This window comes from Sinocyclocheilus grahami, unplaced genomic scaffold, assembly GCF_001515645.1.
Source record: "Sinocyclocheilus grahami isolate Dianchi unplaced genomic scaffold, SAMN03320097.WGS_v1.1 scaffold191.1, whole genome shotgun sequence".
NCBI classification, from domain to species: Eukaryota; Metazoa; Chordata; class Actinopteri; order Cypriniformes; family Cyprinidae; genus Sinocyclocheilus; species Sinocyclocheilus grahami.
In genome coordinates, this window is record NW_015505370.1 from 1,716,004 (window position 1) to 1,736,070 (window position 20,067).

At 35.3% G+C, this 20,067-nt stretch overlaps 1 protein-coding gene across 1 annotated transcript in view; it reads left to right on the forward strand.

The window, feature by feature from the left end:
- The first annotated feature begins 2,058 nt into the window (after positions 1 to 2,058).
- The window catches only part of LOC107594844 (echinoderm microtubule-associated protein-like 1), a 19,908-nt gene continuing 1,899 nt past the window's right edge, over positions 2,059 to 20,067 (forward strand). Inside the window, exons 1-19 of the mRNA XM_016285052.1 lie at positions 2,059 to 2,132; positions 4,679 to 4,813; positions 5,334 to 5,468; positions 5,597 to 5,625; positions 6,824 to 6,850; positions 10,980 to 11,109; positions 11,856 to 12,005; positions 13,462 to 13,531; positions 13,761 to 13,868; positions 14,110 to 14,205; positions 14,322 to 14,456; positions 15,428 to 15,527; positions 15,869 to 16,020; positions 16,148 to 16,273; positions 17,601 to 17,732; positions 17,937 to 18,004; positions 18,294 to 18,382; positions 18,512 to 18,609; positions 19,012 to 19,099. Coding sequence (XP_016140538.1) covers positions 2,059 to 2,132; positions 4,679 to 4,813; positions 5,334 to 5,468; positions 5,597 to 5,625; positions 6,824 to 6,850; positions 10,980 to 11,109; positions 11,856 to 12,005; positions 13,462 to 13,531; positions 13,761 to 13,868; positions 14,110 to 14,205; positions 14,322 to 14,456; positions 15,428 to 15,527; positions 15,869 to 16,020; positions 16,148 to 16,273; positions 17,601 to 17,732; positions 17,937 to 18,004; positions 18,294 to 18,382; positions 18,512 to 18,609; positions 19,012 to 19,099 — 1,942 coding nt within the window. The remainder of the gene's footprint in view (positions 2,133 to 4,678; positions 4,814 to 5,333; positions 5,469 to 5,596; positions 5,626 to 6,823; positions 6,851 to 10,979; positions 11,110 to 11,855; positions 12,006 to 13,461; positions 13,532 to 13,760; positions 13,869 to 14,109; positions 14,206 to 14,321; positions 14,457 to 15,427; positions 15,528 to 15,868; positions 16,021 to 16,147; positions 16,274 to 17,600; positions 17,733 to 17,936; positions 18,005 to 18,293; positions 18,383 to 18,511; positions 18,610 to 19,011; positions 19,100 to 20,067) is intronic.

Here is a 20,067-nt window from a genome sequence, read left to right on the forward strand (position 1 = left end):
CTCTCTAATAATTGCGTTAGCTGCTTTAATAACTGCTTTAGCGTGCATATCAATGGCTCAAGCCTCTGTTATTAGCTCTAAAATGACATTTTGGAATTTGCAACGAAACGTTTGAGATGAAGTGCTTAAAAAATTAGCTAGTTCTAGTAGTCTTGAAACAAATCATCTGAACAATTGATGTGTGATTGTGACTCCAGGCCGTTAAAATTATTAGAGAAATAATGCACTCCCAAAGTGGTTACGTGGCCACAACGCCGCGCCTATTAATGGAATGGTCTTTCTCAGTTCTCAAACAAATAACTACACTGTAAAATCTAATTAGTTGGGCTTACTTAAAAAAAAGCATGCAAACCGATTGCCTTGAAAAAATTAAGTAAAGTGAAATAGGAATAGTATGTTGTACTGACAAATGCTTAGTTAGTATAGCTTACTTACACGAGAGTTCTAGTAACTAAAAAAGAACTGTAGTTTTTTTTTTACAGGTTTAGGTTTACTCATGACTTAGTATAGCTACTCACTGACTCACAGAGTGCATTGCGGTATGAATAAATTATACAGTTGCTTTGTTTTACAGTTGTTGATTTTATTTTACAATTTTGTTTGCTGTCTTGTGTCAGTAGTAGCACATCAAAAAGAGCAAAATAAAATGGTTATTGTTACAAGTAATGCAAATAAATGAAATTGAATTGTTACCATTGTTGTGATGCACATGCTGAATGTTTAAGTCTGTGTGTGACTTTAACATGTTACCACACACTATTTAAGGGTTATATAAACCCAATTAAAATCATCTCAAGATATTTATGAATAAAGTAATTTGATAAAGTTCATTAATATACACACACAATAAATGCATTAATTAAAATAGGTCACTTTCTTAAAGCAACCTATTTATTACTTTTCTTCCTTTGAAATCAATTAACTCTGACTTCATAATGCATTACTGCATTAACAGGAAGGAAATTAAAGTAATGTAAACCAAGTTTAAAGTGCTCAACCAAAGGGAACGCTAATCACTATAATGGTGAATTTAAAAAAAACACACGTTTTAGGAAAATCAACATCAATTTATGAAGTTAGCTTATGTGATGTTCTCTCAAATATTTCAGTTGTATTGAGAATTCAACATTCAAGATGACTGGGAAACGAGTCAATGCAACTAGTGAAAGATAACTCCAGACATTGAGGAAATGAGTGGTTAAGACTCTTTTTCTTTTCTTCTTCTTCTGTTGTTATGCTGCACATTAGCAACATATTAGTGCACTGCTGCCTCTCACTGGTGTATTAATGTCATTGGTTCCTTGAGTGTCACTCAAAACAGTAAGTAAATTTTTTATTTGCCTTGAAAGTAGCTGTAACTTAATAAAACCTAGTAAGTATAACAACTAAGTAAAGATAACTAACTAAATCTAAGTAAGGTAAACTATTGTATTTTACAGTGTACATTCGATTTTTATTGACTGAACGCAAGCGCTTATTGCGATAGATAGAAAACACTGTAACGGTTTCACTGATTAAGAAATATTTTTCTTTGCTTGGGTGGTGGTAATATTAGGCCTATTATATTAATAGAGAAGGGGGACCCAAAAATGTGTTTTGCCTATGTCACGAAAAGAGCTAAATCCGGCCCTGCACATAGCAACACCCTAACAACATCCTAGCAACTGCATAGCAACAATTTCAAAACATCCAGAACACCATAGCAATTGCATAGCAACATAAAACACCCAGAATACCCTAGCAACTGCATGGCAACATACTAACAACCACATAGCAACACTCTATAAACATTAAGAACATCCTAGCAGCTGCATATTAAGATTTTAAAAAATACTCATAATCCTAGGAACTGCCTAGCAATGCTCTAAAACACTCAGAATACCCTAGCAACACACCAACAATGTACTAGCAACTGCATAGCAACACTATAAACATTAAGAACATTGTAACAGCTGCATATTAATATTTAAAAAAAAAACACTCCGAACACTCTAGCAACCACATAGCAACACACTAACAACACTTAAGGTGATGATACACGGGGAAACTTTTTGAGCAATGTTGCTGTGCAGTGTTGCCATCAACGAGCAACCAGGGCCCATGACGGACACAGGGCCCACCACCGATCTAAAGTATCCAGATATAAATTTATTGCCCATTCTCAATGGGAAAGTGCCCAAGCAACATCGCTTGGCACCACTGCTCAAAAAGTTGCCCTGTGTATCATCACCTTAGAATATCTTAACAACTGCATTGTGAAATGCTGAAAACACTCACAAAACTTTAGCAACCACATAGCTTCTTGCTGGCAACCACCCACAACACCCTAGATTTGTGGTGATAAGGCTTAGTGACTAAACTCCACCGGCACTTTCTATTCAGAAAATGTAAAAATCAAGTCAATAATGTTAACTTGTAAAGATTAAGCCGCAACTATAAAACACTAACAAGGGATTTTAAATCAGAATGGTAGAAGGCATCGGCTTTAATAGGTTGATTACAGCTTGACCTGAAGGTAGATTTTGCTGATGTAAGGTGGATTGAAACTCTGGCTCTCTCAATGGGACAGTTTGGCACTGCTCATTACCTCTTCCCTGCTTTCTCTCTTTCTCCTGCTCTTTCCATGCCAGAGGTCACATGTGAGGTCTTTGAGATGATCTCATGTGTCTATTTTTACCTCCTAAGTGCTATTTACTAAAGGCCATCTTTTTTCCTCATTATGTACCTGTAATCTTGCAAATAGCTTGGTATCACACTGTTCTCTTGCTTCATTCGGGGCTCTGATGGATTATATAACAGTCCAGCCACCTTCTTTGAAACACTGACACTTTGAGATAGTGCACTGTTTTACTATCGCCAGAGTTTCCAGATGGGTCCTCAATGAACTGACCTTGGATCTGTGAACTCAGGTTGCAAAAACAAAGTGGGTTGGGAAAGCAGGCGGTTGTAATCCTCTTAAAGCACACACAAACCTTTTACTCACTTTCTCTCAGAGATCCTCGCTGTGTCTCTCAGCGTGAACTCTTTATGTAAGAGGCCAGTCTCAAAGGCCAATTTGTTGATGAGAATCATTTGATGTGGTGAGGAGACTGAACATCTCAGAGGAGCAGCAGGCCATGCTCAGCAGGAAAGGACCAACCAAAGGTACCACACAGACCACCTCATTTGGTGGAAAGTCCTAGAGTTTCCAGATCACGTTATTTATTTCAGCTTTGAATTCTATCTCAGCTGCAACATGTTCAGTGATTTCTTTGAGCCTCACTGAAAAACAAATCTCTACAGAACCACCTGTGTGCCATTTCTTATTTTTCATCTCCATCCCATCCTATTGCTATTAGAGGTGGAGCGGTTTGCGGGAAAAAATCGAACCGCAAACCCGCGCATCAAAGCGTGCAAATATTAAGCTTTCTCTGAAGTATTGTGTTTAAATGGACAAATTCACACAAAAATTATGTCAAAATGCCCGTCTTGATAAGTATCGCAAACATAGCCGGCTGAACGTACTGTGTCTTTCTCTTAAAGTGACAGCACTTTCTTAATATTAATCAAACAGCAACAACAAAGAAATCACTCACTGCGATTGAATAGCTTTTGTAACTTTAATAAAGATTAATCTTTAATTTATACAGTAAAATATGCAATGCTGTTTTACATTTCATTACTTTATTCAATTTCTGTACCTGAAAACTAATGTTAGACCTACCTAAAAAAACCTGAAAATCACTGTTGATTTTATTTGTATCTTTACTCTATTGTATTTATAAGAGCAGAGAAATAAAAATATGAAGTTATGGAACCATTTGATATTCAGCAGATTTAGAGCCTGAAGGAAACATCAGATTCTTAGTCCAAATTAATTGATATTTAATGTATCAATTAATAAAACTAAGTTTGAATACTTGCCCGTCTCGTCTGTCTGAAAGAGAGGCTTGATGCAATCTGAAGGTTCAAGTTGATCTTTGCTGAAGTTGGTTGATGAAAAAGAACCAGTGTACTGTACATACATACTGCAGTTTTAATGTTTTGATTTAAAGGAAATTAATACTTTTATTCCAAAACACATTACATTGTTTAAAATTGACAGTAAAGGCATTTCTAATGTTACACATTCTATTTTAAATGTGTGTTTTGTTATTTTGAACTTTTTATTCATCAAATGAGTCTGAAAAAAAGTACGGTTACTTTCCACAAACATATCAAGCACCACAACTGATTTCAATATTGATAATAATAAGAAATATTTCTTGATCATGATAATCAGCATATTAGAATGATTTTTGAAGAATCATGTGGCACTAAAAAAAAAACTCATTCTGATTCTGAAGACTGGAGTAATGATGCTGAAAATTCAGCTTTGGCATCACAGGAATACAGTCGTTTTAAATTGTAATAATATTTCTCAGTGTTATTGTTATTGCTGTATTTTTGATCAAATAAATGCAACACCAAAGTTTTAAAACTTTTTCTTCTTAAAAAAATCTGAAATGTTAATAATAATTCAAGCAGTATCTTTAATTCATCTAATATTGTGTGTATCATATTCAAAAAGCAAATGTCATATTTTCTCATTTGGTATGTTTCACATGAGGAATGTTTTATGATTGAGGAGTGTTTTGCCTGTTTTGTTGTGCCTTCTGATATTAAATTATATTAAAATCTTACCTTTCATCATTCATAGCACTGTGAAGAGAACAAATTCATCCGAGCAAGTTGGCCCTAACAACAGGAAAGACAGTGGTGTGGACTCCAAAAGCAATCGCACACGCGCTGGTTCCACAGGGAGCAACTCCAGTGGCAAGAAAGCCACAGAAAAGTATGTAAAAAAAAGTACGGTTACTTTCCACAAACATATTAAGCACCACAACTGATTTCAATATTGATAATAATAAGAAATATTTCTTGATCATGATAATCAGCATATTAGAATGATTTTTGAAGAATCATGTGGCACTAAAAAAAAAAACTCATTCTGATTCTGAAGACTGGAGTAATGATGCTGAAAATTCAGCTTTGGCATCACAGGAATACAGTCGTTTTAAATTGTAATAATATTTCTCAGTGTTATTGTTATTGCTGTATTTTTGATCAAATAAATGCAACACCAAAGTTTTAAAACTTTTTCTTCTTAAAAAATCTGAAATGTTAATAATAATTCAAGCAGTATCTTTAATTCATCTAATATTGTGTGTATCATATTCAAAAAGCAAATGTCATATTTTCTCATTTGGTATGTTTCACATGAGGAATGTTTTATGATTGAGGAGTGTTTTGCCTGTTTTGTTGTGCCTTCTGATATTAAATTATATTAAAATCTTACCTTTCATCATTCATAGCACTGTGAAGAGAACAAATTCATCCGAGCAAGTTGGCCCTAACAACAGGAAAGACAGTGGTGTGGACTCCAAAAGCAATCGCACACGCGCTGGTTCCACAGGGAGCAACTCCAGTGGCAAGAAAGCCACAGAAAAGTATGTAAATGAATATGTACAGTATATATGCTTTTATGCCCATGTGATTGACTGAATAAGAGCAACTCATACACTCACACATTACACAAGCTCATTTGGATGATTTTTTCCTTTCTCACCCCCCGCAGCAAACAGAGGGAGCCTGTTTTCAGCGCAGGTAAGAGTCAGGTGTTCTGTTCCCATGTGATAGAGTATGTGTCTCTGAACCAAGACTGGATCAGTCACAAGCATTGGTTATACTGTCATTGCTCTTTTTGACCAGATTTTCCAGAAAGTACAGACTCTGCTAACTCTCACCAAATACATGTCCTCAAAATAAATGGCTGACCACCCAGATGCCCATTTGTTTAGCAGCAGTGCAGATCAATTAGAAGGTGGACAGATGTTACAATGGAACTGTGGTGAAATAAGGGAAACTCGTTTAAGAAAAAAAACGATTTTAGAGATTTCTGCTTGTGTCTCCAGTCATGGCTCATGGAGGTCACTCTCACTGCATTGTTCTACTGTATATTGTACTGTACAATCTTTGTTTCAGTTCATTTCACCTTTTAATTACCTGCTATTCTTTTGTCAGTAACACATCATCTCTTACCAAAAATGTTTCCTCTTTTCATTTTTGTGTTTATTTAATTTTACTTATTTTCGGTTTAAATGTAGAATTTTTTATGCATTTGGTCACAAAGCAAATACATTCTGGTAATAGAAAATAATGAGAATTAATCATTTACTATTATATAAGTATCGTTTATGCATATAAGTGGCAGAATTATGTTAATTACTTTCTCAGTGCAAAGAACAAGTTATTTCAAAGAAAAGAAAAAAAGCTTGAAATTGTCAAGGTCCAACAGGCATTTATAGTCATTGTGTTTATCTATTATGCATCAATTCTGGTCAGAAGCTGTGCAGCTCGTTTTTTTGAAAGAGATACAAAGGAATTCAGCAGCAGTTCTTGGGAATGTCAGAACAAATTTGATTTGCTGTCAGTGTAAAAGCAGAGCGTTCAGTGTGTGCAGCCGTATGAGGCGGAATAAAACAAGCTGTTCTGCCTGAAGGCGACATTTGCATGTTCCTTACTGTATATGTGACCCAGTTACTGTATTTAACTGTGCCGAAAACTCTGATTAATTGAGGTCATCAAGACAGCAATTCCAGATGTTAAATATACAGTACACAAAATTAAGCAGTGGAGATTTGTTAAATAGAGCACTTGGCGAATGAAACGACTATCCCGGAGGAGCTTGTAGAGTAATTACCCAGACATGGCGAGCTGGGATCTAATGAACAGAGATCTGTCTTTCCATGAGCCGTTTTCTGCCATCTTACGTGATTGTCTCTGTCTCTGTACGTTCACTAAGGGATGCGACGTGTGACTCACTGCAAAGGTAGGCACTGTTTGTCAACTGCCCCATACGTGAGCAGCTCTGTGGACACAACTTGATTCCCATAGCCAGAGCGAAGTCAACATTTACAGATTGAGGGCAATTATGACCCCTTGCTTAAAAATGCAAAGACAGCTGGTAGATTTGAGAATCATTATTTATGAACTGTCAGATACTGTATGAAACCATTTTTCTTAAGACCGCATGAAGTCACCTATTCAATTATATTTTTCTTTTTTTGACATATTTTTGTATTTGGGGCATATTTGATATAACAGGAAATGACATCATAGAGGAGACCCCTGTAGACTCTCATGACTGTAAGTCAAGGTTAATAAATTCCTTAAAATATCAGATAATTTGACCTTTATATGACAAGGCAAGGTTAACGCTGGATGTCAAAAGTCATAAGTAAAAGTCATACTCATATGATAAAAAAAATGATATTAAAACTTGAAAATAATAAAGATGTGTACACCAGGGTTAGAATAGTTAAACATTTTCATAGTTAAACAGATAAACATTTTCATTTAGTTTAACTTATTAAAACAACTAAAATGTACTAAAATATCTAAAACTAAAACTGAAATAAAAATTAATATAAACATAAAAAATTATTATTATTATTACAGACATTATATATATATATATATATATATATATATATACAAATACATACAACAAAATAAAGTTAAAACTAAAATTTAAATTAAAACAGAAACTTCTCAAGAAAACTAATTAATAAAAACTATACTAGTATCTCATTTATACTAAATTAATGCTGGTATACACACACATATATACAGTGTAAAGAAAATATTGCTTTTATTTATTTTTAATTTTATTCATTACTGTAAATATTTTTAACTTCATGTTTTAGAGTCATTAAATGTAAAACGGGTTTGTTTTAATGATATACATGTTTTTTTTTTTTAATCATATGAAACCAGCATCAATAGAGTGCATTTCTAATAATTTTTTGCCACCAAACTTTAATTTTATTGGGTCTTAAGAGATTTCTTATTCCATTTTATTATGGTTGTTTCTGCTGTAAGAATCATATACTGTCCCTTTATACAGTTTGTACAGCTATTCTAGTGATTCCAGATGGGACAGTGATCTAGCAGACTTTGACAGCTCTGGCTTCATATTATGGCAGAATCAGCACACACCGAGCTGTCTTGCGTAAGGGTTTGGGTTGATTAGACAAGGGTTTGGGTTGATTAGACAATTGCATCTGTGATAGAAGTTCCCACTCTTCCTCCAGAAATGCCACCCTTCCCAATAAACTAATGCACACTCTCTGTAACACCCTTCTGAGTGATGCCAACCTGTGGTTGATTGCAGTGGTGCTGAAACACAAGCTATTAACTCTTGAGTGATGCTGCTCTGACAGCTCCTGTGTGTTTTGCTCACTGCTCATGGCACTAGTTTTTCACATGCACCATGGGAACACAACACTCTCCTGCATTCACACAGCAGCACACTGAAAAGCTTTTATTCCAATAGTTTATTGCTGCTTTTTGCTCCACGTACACATATTTGCTCTTTCAGTCCCGTAAAGGGCATTTATCATCCTGCATCAACCAGCTTTTCGTTTTTTTTCTCTGGAACTGGAATTTGGTGTTTATCATAAATCTGAAGTTAAGTGTCACGCTGGTTTGTGTAAAGTGCTTCACAGTTAGTGGAAGATATTTTTCCCAAACTGTAGTCTTTAATGTTGATGCAACAGTCGGTGAATGACTCGCTATGCCCACTGCGTTTTATAGTGACAATATACTTGTAAGGCAAACAAATTAAAAAAGCAAACATCACTTGGGAGGATGGAGTGATGCTTCTTCAGAATACATTTTATCAGTTTATTTCCAGTATTCCTGGTTTTCCTCGGTCAGGATAAGCACTGCACTTGCACGAGGGTGGTCACGACCCGGAAGTTCTCACGGAGCTCCACACCACGACGGACCTCGCGCTACGAGCGATGAAGGTTACGGCGCGGTCTCTGGGTCGTGCGATGTCCACTATGGTGGTCCAGGAGCGCCATCTCTGGCTGTGTCTGGCCGACATACGCGAGACGGACAAGACAAGATTATTGAATGCCCCCGTGTCCCAGACTGGCCTTTTCGGCGACACGGTGGACTCACTTCGCCCGCCCTTCACAGGCTCCCGTTCAAGATGCTCATGCAGAAATGCATCTTCAGGTTTATCCGTCCCCAAGATTGGTTCGCAGCGATCAACCTGAAGGACGCGTACGTCCATGTTTCGATCCTTCCGCACCACAGGCCATTCCTGTGGTTTGCGTTCGAGGGGCGGTCATACCAGTACAAGGTCCTGCCCTTCAGGCTGTCCCTGTTGCCCCGTGTCTTTACGAAAGTTACGGAGGCAGCCCTTGTTCCCACGAGAGAGCAGGGCATTGGTGAACCTCCAAGCGCTGCCCTCGGAGGAGGCAGGCCCAGCCCTGGCTTTGCTCTGTCCCGTCCGAGCCTTAAGGTGCTATGTAGACCGGACACAAAGCTGTGTTTTCTGAAGTCCACAGTCAACGCAGTCATCTACCAGGAAATTTTAGAGCACTTCATGCTTCCTTCTGCTGACAAGCTTTATGGAGATGCTGATTTCATTTTCCAGCAGAACTTGGCACCTGCCCACAGTGCCAAAAGCACCAAAAGCTGGTTCAATGACCATGGTGTTACTGTGCTTGATTGGTCTGCAAACTCGCCTGACCTGAACCCCATAGAGAATCTATGGGGTATTGTCAAGAGGAAGATGAGAGACACCAGACCCAACAATGCAGATGACCTGAAGGCCACTATCAAAGCAACCTGGGCTTCCATTACACCTCAGCAGTGCCGCAGGCTGATTGTCTCCATGCCACGCCGCACTGATGCAGTAATTCATGCAAAAGGAGGCCTAACCAAGTATTGAGTACATGTAAAGTAAATGAACATACTTTCCAGAAGGCCAACAATTCACTAAAAATGTTTTTTTATTGGTCTTATGAAGTATTCTAATTTGTTGAGATAGTGAATTGGTGGGTTTTTGTGAAATGTGAGCCAAAATCATCACAATTAAAAGAACCAAAGACTTAAACTACTTCAGTCTGTGTGCATTGCATTTATTTAATACACGAGTTTCACAATTTGAGTTGAATTACTGAAATAAATGAACTTTTCCACGACATTCTAATTTATTGAGATGCACCTGTATATGTTACACTGCATGTTCACACTTTTGTCTTTTTGCTTTTAAATAGGTTTGTTTTGTTCAAGTGTGTATTTTATAAACTGTACTTTTCCTTTTCCTTTGTGTTTGCATGCATGCCTATCTGTGATTTTATTTTGTGTCTGTTACTAATTTACCAAACCATGAAATTGCTGAATTCACATGCTTCTGCATTTGATTTTGCTTTTCTTCATTTTTAAATTGAATGTATTTCAAATACTGTACGTAACAAAATGCATTAAAGCATTTCCTTTAATTCTCACTGACCTATTGAATTATTTTCAAAACATAATATATATTCTTCTAAACACTGTTGCACTTCCTTACAATCCTCCTTTTGGGATTAAATCATTTCATTTAGTCTTGGATTAACATTTAATCACATTTTAAAATATACTAACATTCAAAAATTTGGGGCCAGTAAGATTATTTAATGTTATAAGTCTTATTATGTTTACCAAGGCTGTATTTATTTAATCAAAAAATATGGTGAAAATATTATTATTGTGAAATATTTTTACAATATAAAACAACTATTTTGATACGTTTTAAAATGTCATTTATTCCTGTGATTACAAAGCAATCAAAAGAGTTTTCAGCATCACTACTCCAGTCTTCAGTGTCACATGATCCTTCAGAAAGCATTCTAATCTGCTGATTTGCTGCTTAGAAAACATTTCTACTTATTGTCAGTGCTGTTAACAGTTGCACTGCTGAATATGTTTGTGCAAAACATGATTTATTTCACAAACAGGTAAAACAGATAACTAAAACAAATTGTACTGACCCAAATTTTTATCTGTCTTCAACATTGTTTTAATCAAAATCAGATGACATTAACCCCAACAGATGTCACAGCGATCCTTCTCTGACCCATGCATTTTCTTGCTCTAAAAGTCTGTGTTGCTTTTTCTAGATGAAGGGTATGTCAAAATGTATTTGAAGGGACGACCCATCACCATGTACATGCCCAGAGACCTGGTGGACACATACTGCCTGGAAGCAAAGGCTGACTTGCCTCCTAAAAAACTGAAGCTAGACTGGGTGTATCCTTTGCGAAATAGAAATGGAGCTGCATTTAGATTGATTCTTGTATTGAACGCTCATTGCTGTAAGATTGAATTAACATTTGATGTATTATTAGAAAATGAGCTTGTAAAAATGTCATGAGTTAAATGATGGGTATGGTATCTAGGTCAGAGTTATGTGTTCTAAGATTATTGTGCATAATGTTAAAATTCTGAAACCTGGACTTCAAAAATGATTATTCATTGTGATGCCCTAATTCCGTTTTCACATTCCAAGTTGCTGAATTTGGAAGCATGAAGGATGTCTAATCATATACCCTGGTGTTCTCTCTGGCTCTGCTGAGGACTGCAGTCTGTCAGAGTGGGATATTTTCTGCATGTCTTACCCATAATGTATTTGGTACTTTACCTGAAAAGAACTTTGTAGACAGGACTGAGAAATCTATAATATCTATTGAAATATCAACTGGTCAGTTAGCAGTTTTCCAGAAATAAAAATGTACAAATGTTCCTCTTTCACATATTTTCTGCATGTCTTACCCATAATGTATTTGGTACTTTACCTGAAAAGAACTTTGTAGACAGGACTGAGAAATCTATAATATCTAAAGCCTAACAAATTGAAATATCAACTGGTCAGTTAGCAGTTTTCCAGAAATAAAAATGTACAAATGTTCCTCTTTCACAGAAAAAGCCCTTTATAGCTGAGGTTTGTTACTAGTTTAGTTCATCAACAGTAGTTTTTGCTCTTGACTTTGGCCCAGCTATGGTTACCGGGGCCGTGACTGTCGATCCAACCTGTACTTGCTCCCGACGGGGGAAACGGTTTACTTCATCGCATCTGTGGTTGTGCTGTATAATGTTGATGAGCAACTACAAAGACACTACACTGGACATACTGATGATATCAAGTGGTAAGACTAATATTTCTGTTTGCGTGATATCATTGTCTGTGTGTTCATCATAGCATACACTGATCTCACACTTTTTAGGGTCATTGGACCAGTACATTGAGTATCTTTTCATCACCTCCAATATTTTATTAAACTGCCATATCTAAAGAAGATTCTACAGTTTAATTATTATTCAGATATTCTGCAGCATAATGTTTCAAAACTATTCTGAATGAATGATTTCTGAGCAGTGTTTAATTTTCTGCTTTGATGTGCAATTTTACAGAACATTTATCATTAGTCATGTCACTGAAGTTCATTATTCATTCCACTGTCATCCCTCAGTCTGTATTTTGCCTCTGTGTTACACTACATTGTTCTTTTTTTTAAAGTTTAGAATTATAGTGAATACATTATCCTTTATGCATAAAATGTTATTAAATTAATGATGTTATGCTTAACATTGAAGTGTCAGATTCATATTTATGACCTTTCCTGTTTGAATATCCTATTTACTTCGTAACTTTCTTTTAATAACACTATTTAATCTCCATGAAAAATTTTACATTTTTTAAATGATTAGTTTTATTCGATAAGGGTGCATTAAATTGATCAAAAGTGATGATAAAGACATTATATTACTAACGATTACTATTTCAAGTAAATACTGTTCTTTTAAACCATCCATTCATCAAAGAATCCTGAAAAAAATATATCGCAAATGCACAACTGTTTTCAACATTGCTAATAATAAGAAATGTATTTTGAGCAGCGTATTTCTGAAGGATCATGTGACACTGAAGACTGGAGTTATGGCTCCTGAAAATTCAGCTTTGCCAACACAGGAATAAATTACATTTTATAATATATTGAAATAGAAAACAGTTCTTTAAAATTGAAATAATATTTACCAATATTACTGTTTTTACTGTATTTTTGATTAAATAAATGCAGCCTTGGTGAGCATAAGAGGCATCTTTCAAACACATTTTTAAAAAATCCAAACGACCACAAATAGTACTTTTGAATAGTAGTCTATATCAATGGCCCCAAACTTAAAAAAGTCAAGTCAGCAGAACATTAGACAGAGTAAAAGGACATTAATGGAGACCTCCAGTCTCCAGTTAGGACATAAACCCACAGGTACAACACAAATGATCATGCATGACTGTGTTCTAAAATCTCATATTTCTTCATCTGTATAGGAATTTGCTAAATGTCAAAGCTGTTCATTGTAAGTCAGAGGCCTTGAGCAAGAAAAGCATAAACAAAAACCAATAGCCTGTGATTAAGACTTTCAGGATCAGTTTCCTGTGTTTATGATCAGTCCTGTGACTCATAACGCTCAAGGTCATTGTGTTGTGACGGCATTGACTCACACAGTCCTAAATGTGCGATGTCCTCTCACTGCTGTGTCATCGGCTCTTCAACAGTCCCAGCTGCCTACATCTTTCACCTCTTTTTTCTTCCCCTACAGCCTCACTGTCCATCCTGATAAAATCACCATAGCAACAGGACAAGTGGCTGGCACATCCTCAGATGGAAAAGTAAGATCACTTATTCAGCTCAGATATTTTAAACCGGTATCAATCATAGACATTAATAGCTTATTGCTAATAGGCTTGATCCAGCCAAAATAAATCTTCTAATTATTGCATGCGCCTCAAGGGTATGTCATAACTAATGTGGAGGCTCAAGATCCCAAAATCCACATGCTTCAAATAGAAGTTTAACTGGTCTAACATGCTCAGTCCGTCTGTCTGTGTCTGGCAGCAGTTGGCTCCTCATGTGCGAGTGTGGGACTCTGTGAGTTTGAACACGTTGCACATCCTTGGAACTGGTTTCTTTGATCGAGCTCTGGTTTGCCTCTCCTTCTCAAAGTCGGTAAGAACAAGTCACTCTATATTATGTTAACAAACAAACATTCTCATGTGAAACTGCAAAATACAGCTTCTAGTTCTTTGAATCATCAAACAAACCTTTCTTTATTGTGAAATAAAAAAGTACTGGGTGGTATTTTCTGTAACCTGGTCGGTTTAAAGGGATAGTTCACCCAAAAAAATGAGCATTTTGTCATTGTTTACTCACCCTCAAGTTGTTAAAAAATGTCTTTCAAAACTTTCAGAATGGAGGAAGCTGGTTGTGTGTTGTGGACGACTCCAATGACCACATTCTCTCTGTGTGGGACTGGCAGAGGGAGGAAAGACTTGCTGAAGTCAAGGTGAGTTCTATTAAGGATAGATATTGACAGATAGCAATGTATGCTTTTGTGAGAAAAAGAAAAACCGATTCCTTTTTTCCTGCGTCTTTATGCCTTTTCTTTCTCTGCCCTCACAGTGCTCCAATGAGTCAGTCTTTGCTGCTGATTTCCACCCGACAGATGCTAATATAATTGTAACCTGCGGGAAGTCACACCTTTATTTCTGGTCATTAGAAAAGGGATCTCTTGTGAAAAAACAGGGTCTTTTTGAGGTAATTTCTCATAAGCCTTTGTGGTCAAATTCAGTGAAGCTTTTCACTTTTTATTGAATCAAATTCCATTTTTTGATATGATGCATGTTCAGATATGGTAAAACTTGTGCATGTACGTCATGTACACTAGCAGTCGAAGGTTTAGACACGTCTACTCATTCTTTATTATTACTGTGTTATACTTTTAAGAATAATAGAAAAGTCATCAAAACTACGAAATAACACAAATGGAAGTATGTGAATTATATTATGTAGTAAACAAAAATACATTCTGGGGCATAATGGGATTAACTTAAAAATTAACTAGAATGTTACTTTTGTAAAGAAATGTATACATTGCCATTTGCGATTTTGTAATGTTTTTGAAAGAATTCTCTTATGCTCAACAAAGCTGCATTTATTTGATTAAAAAATACAGTAAAATCTGAAAAATGTGAGATATTATTGAAATTTAAAATAGCAGTTTTTATTTATACTATTCCAAAATATTAATTTCAAAAATTAATATTTGCTGAATTTTCAGCAGCCATTACTCTAGTCTTCAGTGTCATAATATTTCTTATTATTATCAATGTTGAACACTGCATAATATTTCTGTGAAAACCATGATGCATTTTTTCAGGATTATCTGATGAATATAAAGTTCAAAAGAACAACATTTATTTAAAGTAGAAATGATTTGTAACATTATAAATGTCTGCACTGTCATTTATTACTTTTAGTCAATTTAATGCGTCCTTGCTATACTTTAGCATTTCTTTCAAAAGAAATTTATATTTGTCTGCAAAACTAATTTCCAGATCCAAAGGCTCTCAAGATCCCGAGAAACTTAAGTTCAGTTAGATGTGTCTAAACATTTCACTGGTAGTGTAGTTGTAGACTACATGAAAAACATGTAATCTCTGTATTTTGTGTGATACATCTATTGCATTTCTGCTTTAAAAATAAAGTCATATTTATATTTCTTGCAGAAACAAGAGAAGCCCAAGTTTGTATTGTGTGTGACTTTTTCAGAAAATGGCGACGCCATCACTGGAGACTCGAGTGGAAATATACTTGTGTGGGGCAAAGGTAAAAGAATAAAAGGGTTATTATTATTGAGTTATTTATTGATGTATTTGAATGTTTTGTAAAAACCTACCTCCATTGAACTGTAAAATATCTTCATGTAATACAATTATGAATGCTGTACAGCATAACAGATGTGTGTTATCTAAGGGTGACCCTGCTGCCAACAAAAGATTCTTTATTAGTGTTAATAAAAGAGAGACTGTGCTCCTTTTTTACACAAATCCGTAAGACTCTTTTCATGTAGGCTGTGAACACCTTTGATTGTCTGATGTACTGATGATGGTTTCCAGTTTTGCAACAGTCGGTTTATATAGTGCTTGTTTTCTGGTCATGCTTCACAGGATCTAATCGTATTAGCTTGGCCATTCAGGGAGCACATGAGGCAAGCGTCTTTGCACTTTGCATGTTGAGAAATGGCACGCTGGTCTCAGGTGGGAAGGACCGGAAACTCATCTCCTGGGATGAAAATTATCAAAAGATTCAAGCGGTGGAGGTAAGGCATCTACACAAGTATCATTTTGCAGTATGCATTTGTATTTGTATTTGTATGCTTGAATATTAGTACCGATCAAGCATGCAGGTAGCCATAATTTACCAGCAATTTTGTATGTTACTCTCAGGTCCCGGAGTTATATGGCCCTATTCGGACTGTGGCTGAAGGACGGGGAGAAACGGTTCTTATTGGCACTACCAAAAACTATGTCCTGCAAGGCAGTCTGGATGGGGAGTTCATACCCATCACCCAGGTAAGTTAACCAGTACACACAATGCGCATGAGTAACCAGTGTTGTCTCAACAGGTCTGTTGAGAAGTATATAATATACATATTAACATATAGAATTATCTTTAACTTAATAGATTATATCAGAATTATTAACTACTTCCTCATTTCAGTAAAGAATTTCTCTGTTCTGGTTGATATTGTATATATATTGTATATTGATATTACCTTTCTCATTATTTTTACACTTAGATGAGACCTTTCTTATCATCTAACGCTCAAAGTTAATCTTTACAATATTAGATTTATAATAGAATAATAATAATTATAATTGTATTTTTTATAATTAAAAATAAAACAATACGAATTTAAATATTTGAGTATATAATATTTAGTAAATAATGAATATTTAAGATCAAATATTTAATAATATAATGTTAAATATATAAATACATTATTAAATAAATAATATTTAATTGCTTAAAATATTTAAATAAATCATTGTAAACACTGTTAAATTTTAAATCTTTAGGATATCTTAAAATTAATGTCCATTTTTCATACTGAACGTTTTAATGTAGTGATGAAATTCATTTCCAACGCTTTTAGTTATATATTTTTTTACTTAAATATAGTATTTTTTCAAATTATATTTTAATTGTTTTCATTTCATTATTTAGAAAGTAATTATTGATCTGTATTGGTCAATATTGGATATATATTAGATATTTATTATGCTCCTTTCTCCATATTTTTACATTTAAATGAGACCTTTGCTATTGTCTATCACTAATGTCAAATTAATCTTAAAAAAATAAAATAATTGAAATAATTTATATTAAACATTTTAAATAAATAATAATAAATAATTTAACACTTACTTTGCAAATCTTAAAATTAATATCCATTTTCATACAGTACATTATAATGTTGTGATGCCTAAAATTAAAACTTTAGTTCAATTTTTGTTTTTTATGTTTTTATTTTTAAATTATTTAGACAAGAAGTATTATATAAAATACAGATGAAATAATTATTACCTTATCGGTATCAGCCAGAATGTTAATATTAGTGCATCCCTAGTAGTGTTAGTTAATGTTCTCAGTGAAAGGTTTATAAGTGTTGCCAACAAAAACACTCTCTGTCCCTCTAAATGCTGAAAACGTCTGTTGTAGAACAAGGTTCATTCCCTTCTATGTTGAAACAAAATCAATCATTTTAGGGTAAAAGTGTACTTCAGTAAGTGGTTATAAAACAGAATATATTTGATGTTTTAAACTGTCTTTGAAACTTAAATTCAAACCAGATTGATGCCACCCAAACTGATGTTCAAACTGATGTTTGATTGTCAGGGCCACACAGATGAGCTATGGGGCCTGACTGTACATCCGCTGAAGCATCAGTTCCTCACCTGTGGCCATGACAAGCATGTCTGCCTGTGGGACTCTGCCTCTCATCGGCCCATCTGGACCAAAACATTGGAGGTGAGCAGCCCGCCTCGGTAGGTTTCCCTTACATTACTATAGTGTCATCTCACAGCTCGCACATCAGTTTCTTGTTATTGAAACTCTTGTCACTACTGCAACTGTAATGAAATGAGCTCTGCTGTTCTTTAGGCTGAGATGTAACCGTATTTGTGTTGACAGGATGTTTGATTGAGCATGTATGTGTGTTTCCCTCACGGACAGGACGCCGCTCAGTCGGCCGGCTTCCACCCTTCTGGGGCAACGGTTGCTATAGGAACGCAGACGGGCAGGTGAGGCGATTTCTTTTCATCAGTGGGGTCCCTGACACATCATTACAATTCAGAAAAGGGGTCTAATAGAGTGTTACATGGAAGAGCCAAACACTTATTATTATGCTAATGCAACACAGGAACCCAACACCTTCCCAGCGGCATTGTTCAACTGTCATTGATTTCTTTTCTTTTTTTCTCCTAAGAATCCTTGAAGATCTCATCTAAGAGTCTAACATTTGTTATGTTTCAGGTTTCTTTAGACCTGTGTGTTTAATACTGTCCTTTCACTCTTTATCAATCTGTGCAGGTGGCTTGTGCTCGATACCGAATCGAAGGATCTGGTCACGGTGCACACGGACGGAAACGAACAGCTGTCGGTTATGCGCTTTTCTCCAGGTTAGAGTTCATTCTCCCAGCAGCCTTTTCACTGCTTGCTGGGAAAACATTAGGATGACAGCCAAAAACTAGCAATCATTAAAGTCTCTGCAATTGATTAAGTTGAAGACCCTTGGTTATTCTTTCCAGATGGTAATTTCCTTGCAATCGGGTCACATGACAACTACATCTACATTTATGCTGTTGCAGAAAATGGCAAGAAATACAGTAGAGTTGGAAAGTGCTCAGTAAGTATGTGTGTTTATGCAAAAATATGACTTATTTTGTATAATAAACGTGTGTAATAGATTATCATAGGCCACACGAGATGATAGACCAGCTGATTCTACCACAGCGTTATTTTAGTATTCATATACTAATATGGTATTTATTAATATCTTGAATTAGCTTTTGTTTTTATATTTTCAGTTTTACTTTTAATTTGTAGATTTATTAATTGTCTTTTAAACATATTTTTTTTATTTAGATATCAGCTTTATTTTGATTACTGAAAAAGATTTTCAATAGTTTTAGTTAGCAACAATAAACACTGGCACATCTTTTTCTCTTCACATACACAAACACACATCTGCCTCCTCAAATTAATTTTGTTTTTTATGTTTGTATCCACTGTCTGTTATTGCTCACAGGGTCATTCTAGTTTCATCACCCATCTGGATTGGTCTGTGGATTCTCAGTACTTAGTATCCAACTCAGGGGACTATGAGATCCTTTACTGTGAGTATCTAACTATTAAATGCTCTCCCTATTGTGCAATACTACTTATATTTATTTGATACCACCCATCTTAGTCCATCCCTACATCTTATTCCATCTATAGCACACCTGTACATACAATTTTTGGCTATTTCTGTTTATTTATATTTATACACAAATGTGTATTTTATTCACAGGTCTTTATGTCTTTATTTTTTTTTATATCTTTATTTTTATTACCTGTGTGGTGTTGTTGTTGTTGTTGTTGTTAAAGGTCGCCTGAAATGCTTAGAAACATGCAGCCTTACTCTGTGTTGACGTAATTTTAACTGAAACAGGAAGACAGGGCGGGACATATCAAGCCCTTTTTAAAATAGCCAATAGCGTTCATTTATATCACAGCTTGGGCTAGAGCCGTTCTGAGCCGTTGAGCTCCATAAAGCCGCATTTGACAGGGTATGCCAGCCACAATCTCATCCATATTGCTATAAAATATAGCATTCTGTGTAGAATTCAAATAGAAGTACGATGTGACGTCAAAAAAAACGTTGAGCCATTTTGGCGGAAGTGACGAACTGCAAGCTTTGAATGCTTATATCTTCTAAATGCGAATTTTGTCACTGTTTTGGAGCACACTGCCTTATAGATAACCTTAAGACTAACATATTGATACTAACCCCCAAAAACCTTTAATTTTGATTTCATGGGGACTTTAAGAGCCTAATGTCCTTCAGGGATCCCGATGAATTTACATGACTTGTCCAGTCAAGATTGACTGAATAAGGATTTTTACAAATTATTTTTACTCACCATTTCTACGCTTCAAAATGTTATGGTTTAGAAAATGTGTATTTGTTATGTAAATATTTAAAATGCTATATAAAAGTGTTATGCAAATGCCTATGCCATTTTAAGATTTTATGACATATTTTTCCAGGTCTAGAAATTTAACTTTTAAAATCAGACTTCCTTATATATATATATATATA